At 38.2% G+C, this 11,018-nt stretch overlaps 1 protein-coding gene across 4 annotated transcripts; it reads left to right on the top strand.

Annotated features, from left to right (window-relative positions):
- Positions 1 to 290: 290 nt before the first annotated feature.
- On the top strand, positions 291 to 10,916 carry LOC103467668 (calcium-independent phospholipase A2-gamma-like). Of its 4 annotated transcripts, XM_008414261.2 has the most exons (12): positions 291 to 626; positions 1,446 to 1,634; positions 1,720 to 2,340; positions 4,062 to 4,213; positions 4,826 to 6,057; positions 6,912 to 7,064; positions 7,156 to 7,313; positions 8,595 to 8,689; positions 8,804 to 8,975; positions 9,087 to 9,144; positions 9,246 to 9,440; positions 10,345 to 10,916. In XM_008414261.2, the coding sequence occupies exons 5-12, from the start codon at positions 4,903 to 4,905 to the stop codon at positions 10,801 to 10,803; spliced, it is 2,445 nt and encodes an 814-aa protein (XP_008412483.1). In that variant the 5' UTR covers positions 291 to 626; positions 1,446 to 1,634; positions 1,720 to 2,340; positions 4,062 to 4,213; positions 4,826 to 4,902; the 3' UTR covers positions 10,804 to 10,916. The 4 variants fall into 4 exon arrangements, with proteins under 4 accessions (XP_008412483.1, XP_017161429.1, XP_008412485.1 ...); XM_017305940.1 differs by lacking the exon at positions 9,087 to 9,144 and having other exon boundaries at positions 9,314 to 9,440; XM_008414263.2 differs by lacking the exons at positions 291 to 626; positions 1,446 to 1,634; positions 1,720 to 2,340; positions 4,062 to 4,213; positions 4,826 to 6,057 and having other exon boundaries at positions 6,920 to 7,044.
- The last annotated feature ends 102 nt before the right edge of the window (positions 10,917 to 11,018 follow it).

The raw sequence follows: 11,018 nt of genomic DNA, 5'->3' as shown, positions 1-11,018 counted from the left end.
GCAGTTCTAGGCCCAGCCAAGATACTGCGCAGAACCCTCAAGCTCCCAAGCCAAAATAAATGTTATATTGAGTACAGTAATTTCACGTACCCACACCTATATATATATAAGTAAAGGTGTGGGTACGCGAAATTACTGTACTCAATATAACATTTATTTTGCCTTGTTTTGTTTTACAAAAATATAACGATTTGCAAATAAAGCGCATTACTGATGGTTCAGTTTATTAGATTCAATACAAAGACCCTCCAGAAGGTGGCACTGTTGTTTGACCTACCGTAACTCAAGAAGAAGAGGAGCTCCGTTGTTATGTGTTTGTTCTTGATCTTTGAAACTTAAACACGGTCTTTTTTTTTTTTTCTTCCATTCGCAGACGTTAACTTTGCCAAAGTTAAGGAACTTTCTAATAGCATCAGCCATATTCGGCTGCATTTTTAAATTGATCGTTTCGACAGTGTCTTATTCGAGTGGTTTTGTTAGTTATGTTTTGTAAAGTTAGAGTGGGTTTGTCCACAGCGGCTCCAGTCAGGTTCCCCAGTTGTATGAATCCGACAGTGAAGCTGGTGTCGCCTGGGTTCTGTAGACACCAGCGGAGGAACCTCAACTCCGAATCTGCAGGTGTCAAGGTGAGACATGCCTGTTCTTTCATTAATCTAACAGCGAGCCTTGACATCTCTGGGAAACGTAAATGGTGAAGCTCAGTTCTTGATTTCACCTAAAAAATACAAGTTGTAATAAAAACTTTTCATTCTAATAAAATTGTTTCTAAGTGTAATCACTTAATATGAAGCCTATGCCAAAGGATTATTTTAAAATCAATCAGGCTGCTCTCAAAAAAATTTTTTAGTGATGAAACATATGCTTACTTTGAGAAATTACACTCCACACTGTTGCTGAACACGACTCCATAGTGATGCTTTTTTTTGCCAGTTTGCTCCATAATTATGTTTCGAAAAATGTTATCAGATGCATCTATTCATGTAATAAATAAAAGCTCATGATTATCATTATGTTATAAAGAAAATGATCACTCATGAAAAATATGCTTAGGCATAATGATGAAATTAATGATTTTTGCAGTCCAACATGTAAAACACTGTGATGCACTGAGTAATTTGATAACTTTCTGTTCCCCCGCCCCCCAAAAATTCCACTTTTTTCTCTTATATATCCAGAAAAAGGCCATCATTGCTCCTCTGATCAATATGGTTAATTTGTACATAATACGCAGCATTATCGACATTAGAAAATAAATATCCCATTCATAAACAAGAATCATCTTTCTTAATTCTGACAACTTTTCATCAGAACCAATAACACTGTCATCAGCTCACACTTTTCCTTCCATAAGCAATTTTCGTGCTTGTATTTGTTTTTATTTTTATTTTTTTGTGAATGAGTAAAATCCAACAGATTAAAGTATCATAATCTCTATTCTTCTCCAGGTGTTGTATGATGGGTTGTGTCCCATCTGCATGACAGAGATCCGCTTCCTCCAGTTCCTGCAAAGAAACCAACCGGGGAAAGTTCATTTTATTGACATCTCTAAGCCAGGCTACGATGGGGCAAAATACAATGATGTCACCTATGAGATGGCCATGGAGGAGATGACTGTAATCGATGAGAAAGACGAGGTTAACTCTGAACAACCTAACTGAGATTTAAATAATCTGAATAATCTGAAAAATGCACTTACATCTTTACTTTTGGCATTGCCAGGTGCATCGCGGGGTTCCAGCATTTGCAGTGATGTATGGCGCCGTTGGGCTCGGCTGGTTGGGCCGCTTTATGATGTGGTCAACAGTGAGGCCGTTTATGGATAAATCATACGCCATCTTTGCAAGGAATCGACTTAAGTGGACTGGACGGGCAGAGGATTGCACCACAGGACGCTGTGAAAAGAAATCTGTTGACTCTTCCTGACTTCATTATTAAAATTAGCTACTGTATATTTATTGATATGAATGTGTTGCATATTGTGCTGCAGGAAAATCTAATTAAAATGCTGGAATATAGGTGTGGTAAAGACTTTATGCTTTTTTTTATACATAGTTCGCAATTTGTAAATGCATGCTAACAATAGTAAAAAAGAAAAGGGTTTGGAATTGCATAATAGTGTGACATTTGTTTTACAAACTATCTTTGTCTATCAAAACTATTTTAGTTATATTGCATTTGAAGAAACATGACCGAGTGAGCGCTCTTAGCAGCAAACGTCTTTGACGTATATTCTTCCGGTAACCATGTCAACAAGAATTTAAGCATTTAGGAGAAAGTAAGCAACTTATGAATATCTGAATGTGCTTTATACGCTATGTGCCTTGGGAAACGTTTATCTTTGTAAGTATTTATGAACTTAGAAGACACTTAAGCGTTGTTGTTGATAAAACACAGAGCAGTGAACATTATTTTTTGAGTGTACCGTTATCGTGTAGAAGTATATTTGTCTTTCTGTTGTATTTCAGTTATAAAAACGTTTTGAGTGTAGTATTAAGATGAGCGTAGTGGCTAGTAATGTTTTTTTTTCATTACTGTTATATTTCAGTTTCAAAAACGTTTTGAGTGACATTATGAGGATATTAGCTATTGATGTGTTTTTGCCTTTTGTTGTATTCACAAAATAGTTATAAAATATCTTCAGTTAAGAAAAGCAAGCTTGCGTTCTATTATTTATTCGCTGGCTGTAGCTGCACATAGTTATGTGTTAATCCATCCATCCATTGTCTTGACACCCTTGTCCCTTAGTGGGGTCGGGAGGGTTGCTGGTGCCTATCTCCAGCTAACGTTCCGGGTGAGAGGCGGGGTCACCCTGGACAGGTCGCCGGTCTGTCGCAGGGCAACACAGAGACACACAACCATGCGCGCGCACACGCACACTCACTCACTCACAACACCTAGGAACAGTGGCCAATTAACCTGACAGTCATGTTTTTGGACTGTGGGAGGAAACCGGAGTACCCGGAGAAAACCCACGCATGCACAGGGAGAACATGCAAACTCTATGCAGAAAGACCCGGGCCGGGAATCGAACCCATAACCTTCTTGCTGCAAGGCAACAGCTCTACCAACTGCTCTACCAACTGCTCCACTGTGCAGCCTTAGTTATGTGTTAAGAACAGCATAATTGGAGTAAAGTTTTAATCTGTTTTATGGAGCTCATTTTGAGTGACAGCACTATTTTCTGATCAGCAGTTCAGTCTTGTATTCTCATCATCAACTCTGAAAGACGTGTCCTCTAGCGAACAGGCTGGTATATGACAAACACTCAGCAACATCAACAACAAAAGACCTTTAAGCAGCAAAAGATGCCTGATCAGACAATAAAGCAATTTGAAAGACAGACAGAAAACGAGTTCTGCTTTAGCAACTGTTCTATTTTGTTAAATGTATTGTGCAGAGATAAGACTGAAAGTCACTGAAGCAAAATGCAGTCAATTTCCTGTCATACCAGAAAATCAGATTGAAATTTTTTTTTTCAAAAGCAAATAAATAAGAAGACTGTGAGAAAGCTGCCACTAGATGCCACTGTAAGTCTGCATTATTATGAGCAGACTTAAAGGAGATAAATTGTTGCTGTGATATGTCAAACCCCTAACACTTCATTTTGTTTGTAAGTAATCCTTTAATATTATGTTCAAGCAGATACAAGCACACAAACATTACTCAGTGTAAAGTTAGATGAATATCTCCACTGCGTTGCATGTTCATCATTCGAAAGGTTACACAAGTTAGTTGTGGCTGTAGTTTGCACAAAATGTTTCTCTTGTGGAAAGAAAAACAGATGCATTTCAGCTTTCATGCTTTTGATCATATTTTTTTTACTCAAAAAGAAACATGATGAGACTATCTGTTTAGTTTGAACCTGTGCGTGTAAATACTTTTTTAAGAGGAAAACATGTCAATATTTCAAGATGACATTCAAATGAGTTATTGAACATTTTAAATCTTGATACATTGAAACATCAGATAAGATATATGTTGTGTGTGTTTGACTCTGTGTGTGATGAGATGTGACGTACCGACTAACAGCTCAGAGACATGCTCTCTCTTGCTAATTCTAGATTTTCCAGGAATGATGACATGACTTCATGATGTATCTTCGTCTATGACGATTGACTGAACTGGTCCAAAACTCCAGCAGTCCACAAACAGAACCGCTCCCAAAGTCTGGATCAACACAATACGACAGAATTTTTTCATGCAATTCCCACAGGTAAAAATTTGAAGTTGCTTTTTGGTGAGGTTTTGTTTACCTGAACTGGTTGTCCCCAGAAGTTTACTGGAGTAGGACTTAAGACAAAACAAGGATTTATTTTTCAGCTAAATCTGTTTATCAAATCTGCTGTGAAGGTTAAGGTATGATCGTTTAGATCACAACTTTGCCCTGTAACAGTAAAAATAATCGGATTAGGTAACTCGCCAAAGTAGTCAAATTGCATTCTTTGACTATTTCAATGTATGAAATAATCAAAGTATGCAAGGTCGAGGTTGTATATTATTTTTTACCTGGACAATAAAGCTTGGGATAACATTCCCATTAAGCAGTTCTAGGAAACAAGCTAGAGCCGAGCATAATGCCAAATAAAGGCTACCCTTTTCAAATTTTGGGGGAAAAGTCAACTGACTAAATTTTTACCTTCACTTCACTTTGCTTTCTCAGTAGAGTGCATTTTTTGCAAGACACTGTGTGTAAATAAAACATTTGTTAATGATCTTATAGATATTTTATATAATTATATATTTGCCACTGTACATTATGTAGGTCTTCATTGACCAATGATTGATCAGTTGGATTCATTAAGATTGTGTTATGGATTATTTTTAGGTTGCAGTTGATTATGTTGCAACAGAGAAGAGGTGTCCACAACAAGTCTGGGAGCTTCATACCACACTGAGTCAAGAATGGGTTACCCATTTTGCTCAGGTTTCACTAAGAGGACTTTAATATCATGCAGGAATATGTACACAATGATCTGTCTCAAAAGAGACCAAAGACTGGCACTTTGTCCGAACTCATCCAGGCTTTATGCATGTACTAGCAGTGCAAAGCTCTTTACAAGTTACACCTCAGTCTTCTTTAAAGAAATTGCCAGGGAAGTAAGACATCTCCGTTGTTTGTGTTTTTATTCATTTACTAATAAGGAGGCATTTAAAACCAAAGCTCCAGTTGGGATTTTTAATTCATGCGTGCTGAAAAGTCACCCACTGTCCAGACACTTTAACATTTGCTTTAAGAGAAGGCATGCCGTTGGGTTTGCTGAAAATGGCAGTTTTATTGTAACAGTTCCTGAATATCAGTGCCAGTCACAAAAGCGCAGGTTTAGTCAGTGGTCAGCTGCAAATCAAAAACAACCGGGAGGCAGCAGCCAAGCACAGTCTTCAAAATCCAAAGAGAAACAGGAAAAACCAGAGACTGTTGCCTCCAGCGGTGAAAAGTCTGGACTGGACATCAGCCCTTTGACTGCAGTATTTGGCGAGACCTTCAGTTACGTTGCCAAACGTATTGGCTCAGTGTTCTCTGTGGATGACACAGGTCAAAAGCAGGATCTATCTGCTACTAGAGAAAAGACCCGGAAGGTGAAGAAGAAAAAAATCCCAGACTCTGGTGAAAAGCCTGAAGTTAAACAACATATAGAACAGACAACAGCGCAACACCAAAACGTCGCCGACACCGCTGAGGACTCATTCATCCACATTGCGGAACACATCAATAGATACTTTGGCGCCAGCGATGATGTAGGTGAAGTTGACAGTGACAAAGAACGTCCTGTCTCAACAAAACCTACCTCAAAAGCTGCTAGCTCGAAAGACAGCTCGAAAGACAGCTATTCTCAGACATCATCTTATATCAATCAGTATTTTAGATCAAAAAGTGAACAGAAGGACCTTGGTCCAACTGTCAAAACAAAGATAGACCTGGCATCCTTTAGGAAGACATCTTTGATGGACATCTTTCGCCGTCCCACTACTGCTATTTCAGATTTTCTGAATTCGATGTTTGAGGAGACTGAAGTCATAACTGAATTGCCTTTACCAGAGATCCTAATAAATAATAGGGTGAGTTGATCTGACATGTTTAATAGCTTGAACTTGTTCACATTTTGTCACATTACAACCAGTAGCCCTTAAAAAGTAGATGGAGTTTTGTTTAATAGACCAACTCCCAAGTAGTTCGTTATTTTGAAGAAGGATAGGGATAGTTTTAATCTGATGCCCTAAAAGAAATTCAGGGCAATTATATACCTCAGAAGACATCTCACTAATTAATATAATTATATTTTATTTTTATCTGTACTGTGAATGCCTCAGAGGTTTGTGAAGAATATTAGAGAACAAACAGCATCATAAAGACAAACAATGGCTGGAGATAAATTTGTGGGGAAATCTAAAGCAGGATTAGGTTATAAAACAATACTGCAAGCTTTGAATATATATAATTCTCAATCTATCATCCAGGAGTTTGTGTAACAACTGACCAGGGAAGGACAGCATCAGATTTCCAGATTGTAAAAGAACATCCTGTGGTTAGATGGGACCAGCAGTTTACTTTCACATTACAGAATGGGCAAAAGAAAATCAGTCTCTTGATGTTTAAGACTGGTTAAAAAAAGAAAACAACAACACTCACTTCTAGCCTAAGTAGCAACAATATGTGGTTTTGCACACTATTATTTTCAGATTTTCAATTAGTAAAATACAATCAGTTATAAAAATCACATATTTTTGTATAGCTTCACCATCATCTCCTGCGTTGCCGCATCACATTAATCCCCTTTAGCACACTTGGAAGTTTGTGTATTTTGCATGCTAATGTTTTAAAACTTTCAAGAGGTATAAAGATCTTATATGGTCTTTTGCCTCATATGAGTTTCGTACACTGTTAAAGCTCTGCAAACGTTGTGTATTTTCAGTGTGTCTTGACCCGCAGACAAGCAGAGGAGACCACACTTAGGTTAATACTGAGACTAGAACAAGCCTCAGCTCCAGACATTATGACTGCCTGCATAGAAGTACTCAATGAACACCTTATCCGCTTCCCAGCATGCAAGTCTTTTATCTGGCAGGTCTTGTGAACATTTGTGTCAAAGTAAGGGTTACAAATGTTTAAAAAGCTTAAAAAATATGTAAAAATCCAAGATGCTTTTTGTTCCCCAGGGGAGATGTATAGTCAACCTGTTGAGACTGCGGCGAACTTACAAACACCATCGAGGACTGCAGGCCTCTATAAGAGAAGCCTTAGCTCTGATTGGTTTTGTGGATCCAGTCAAAGGTCATGGCATCAGAGTTCTCTCCATTGATGGTGGAGGTACAAGGTTAGTAAATATTGGAAACTTTACTGTTAATAAGTTATAATGTGCAAAGTAAATGAAGTAGTAGTTGCTTTCTTTAACTAAATTCTGCAATATAGTGATACTGGTAAAATATTATAGATCAGCTGTATTCACTTAATCTTGGAGTAAATTGAAATAAAATGTGTCATATTATCCAAGACAGACATGTAGTAGCAGAAAAATTCAATTTTAAATGTCAGTATTAAATGAATACTGAGGAAAAAAATAGGAATCAGTGAACATCAATCAGTGAACCAGCATCTTCTAAGTATATATTTCAATCTGATTAAGTTCTTCTTGTTTAGTATCAGCTCACATTTGCTTTAATTTAAATGAACTTTACAACACAATCACATCTAATTAATATCTATTTATGTAGAGTCCAAGTCAATCAAAATGCCATACAAATTGATCCAATCTATTCTATTAAGATCTAGTCATATAGTTAAATTAAGACTTTAATGCATTATAGTCAAACTCAGTAGGTATTAAATGCTAATTGCTAGAAAATATGACCTTTTAAGGGAGCCAGTCAAATGATTTTAAGCTTACTCACTATTCTGCGTACTGATACACGCAAGTGAGAAGAAAAACAACAACCATGACGGACTATATGAGGATTAAGTTGTTAATATGCTGCTCCGGTCGGACAACAACTTTAAATATGTAAGCTAAGCTCCACCGTTAGCCTCCATGTTTACTTCCACAAACACTGAGCACTTCTTCTTTTTATGGCAGTTGGCAGAACGCTGACACTATTGCGCCCTCTGTTGCGCATGCGGGACACTTTCAGGTCGTTTGCCCGTTCACACTGCAGAACGCATACAGGTCGCATTTACTGGCAGTGTGAACGGCCCCGGCAAAAAAATCGGAATTGCCAAAAAATCGGAATTGGGTCACTTCAGGCTGCAGTGTGAGCGCATTGTTGACTACAACAATCCCAATTATAGATACATTTACAAAATTCAAACTTTGTGTAACAATAATTCCAGTCTTCTTTTTTTTTCTATTATAAAATGACTTTCGAACCATGACACATGACTTTTTTTTGTATGACTACATTGCTTTTAGAAGTATTTCTACACTTTACAAAAACCAACTTCAATGTTTTGGGGGGTTTATGTAACAGTCCAAAACATGACAGAAAGTTGAAGGAGAAGGATACATGGTTTTCAGTTTTTTTTTTTTTTTTTTTTTTTTTTTAGGGGTTTTTGCGAGTAAAAATTGGAAAACTGTAAATATTTCTGTTCTTCCATTTCCCAGAGGTGTTGTACCTCTGCAGTTACTAAAGATACTAGAAGATGAGACCGGCAGAAAGATTCACCAGCTGTTTGACTACATCTGTGGAGTGAGCACAGGTAAAAACTAAAAAAACAAGAAAGAAAGCAAGCTAAGTCTGACATGTTAAGATATTTCTGTTTTAATCTGTATCTATGTGTCACTTTAAAGTCATTGCTTCTTTATGCTAAAAGGAGCCATCTTAGCTTTCATGTTGGGACTGGGCCGTGTTTCTCTGGAGGAGTGTACTGAAATGTACCGCCAAATTGGAACCGAGGTTTTCAAGCAAAACCCGCTGGTTGGCACTGTGAACATGGGATGGAGTCACTCCTACTATGATACCGCAACCTGGGAGAGAATACTACAGTACGTACTCTGAAAAAAATCTGTTTATATGCATTAGAATGAAACTTAATGAGCATTGACAATGAGATATAAGTTATACTCCCCACATGTTACCTATTTTACTTGAACAAGGGAGACGATGGGTTCTGATCTGCTAATTAAAACATCCAGAAACAAGGGCACTCCAAAGGTAAAGACAATATCTTCTTTCAAAATTGATGAGGTGTGATATTTAGGTCAAAGCTGGTACACGTTCAGCTTTGCAACCAAGGATTTGTTCCTCTTTTTCAGGTTTCAGCTGTCAGTGCAGTTGTGAACTGGGGCACAGGCCCTAAGGCCTTTGTGTTTCGCAACTACAGCCACAAACCAGGCTGCCCTAGCCGCTTTTCAGGGGGGTCCGACTACAAGATGTGGGAGGCAGTGCGTGCATCATCAGCCGCACCTGGATACTTCCAGGAGTTTCTTTTGCAGAATGACATCCACCAGGTTGTATAGTTGTCTGCAATAAAATTATCAATGTAAAATATTCATTAGCCACAAACATGTCTCACAACCATGCATCCTTAAAATCATCTTAAATTCATGCATCCAAATTAAATAAAAAAAATAAATAAATAATAATAATAATTTGATATTTTATATGTCAATCACATGTATCAAATTTTGTTTATTTATTCTTGTAAATAGACCAAGAGTAAAACTATTCTCTCTCTGTGGGTTTTTGTTTTTTTTCTCCTGGAGCTTTATGTCAGGAAAACGTTTGAGACACATGCAGACATCTTCATTGCATTCTGTGACTCTCTGCAATTGAGGCCACTGATAACTAGCTGCTGATATACTAGTTAGATATACTAGCTAACTAGTTTAGTTGCATCTATTATGGTTAAGTGCAACTTTATCATCAGTTGGCTTTTCGATGTCCGTCTTCACTTCTGTTGCCAACCTGTTTGGTTCTACATGTAGTCTGTGCAATAACGTTTGGCAATACAAGAGTTAAGACTATTGAGAGCCACACAGAGTATGAGAAAACTCCTGCCAAGAGTCACAAAAGACCACAGAAATGTCACAGTTTTGATCCACATGCATTGCTAAATCTTCCCAGAAAACAGTCGGCGGGACTGCTACTGTTAGCACTGCTCTAAGAGCAGGATTTGCTGCAACACAAACTCTGAAGTCAGAGGTTTAGTGGATTTTACGCCATATAAAATGTAGTCAGGAATTGCTGAGCAGTTTCTTTTTTTCTGTAGTTTTTCATTGTGATGAACATATTGACATTTAATATCTATGCAACAGTGAATCTGAGCTAGAATGTTGGATTGACTTCCTTTGGCTCTTGTAAACTATACAGCAGGTGTGTGGAATTAAATGTGAATCTTCTCTGTCACTGCAGGACGGAGGAATCATCATGAACAATCCCTGCAACTTGGCGGTCCACGAGAGCCGGTTGATGTGGCCCAACACACCCTTTCAGTGCGTGCTGTCCCTTGGCACCGGACGCTATGACAATGTCAAGAGGAGCCCTAGTACCTCCACGAGCCTTCGAGAAAATATCACTAACCTGATCTTCAGCGCCACTGACACTGAAGGGGTCCACACCCTCTTGGGCGATTTGCTGCCCCCAGATGTCTACTTCCGCTTCAACCCCATGATGAATGATGAGGTGTCCTTGGACGAGAATCAACCCGAGACACTGGATAAGCTTGTGATGGAAACCCAGGACTACCTGGAGACAAATCGGTCTAAAGTGGCCAAGCTGTGTTTAGTTCTAAATTCACAGCGCTCACCTGTCGACCGAGCCAAGGACTGGATTAGTCAGAGGACTTGGGAAATGAAGAAGATGCTGATATGATTTGGTGAGATGCAGCTTTTCTACACGTGCACTGCTGTGAAGCACATTTACAAATGCTACAGAAAAATAGCAAAAGAATGTATGGAATAAATAAAAAGAATAAATACAACAGATTTTATGCTTTTGACACTTGTTTGTACAATGTCAAGACATTTATTTCACAGAACGTCTTGAGTTATGCTCGGTTTAGATGAAGAAGCAGGTAAGGTAACACC

The sequence above is a fragment of the Poecilia reticulata genome, linkage group LG7, assembly GCF_000633615.1.
Source record: "Poecilia reticulata strain Guanapo linkage group LG7, Guppy_female_1.0+MT, whole genome shotgun sequence".
Taxonomy (NCBI): Eukaryota; Metazoa; Chordata; class Actinopteri; order Cyprinodontiformes; family Poeciliidae; genus Poecilia; species Poecilia reticulata.
The sequence above is the reverse complement of the archived record's forward strand: the minus strand, read 5'-3'. Positions and strand labels throughout refer to the sequence as shown.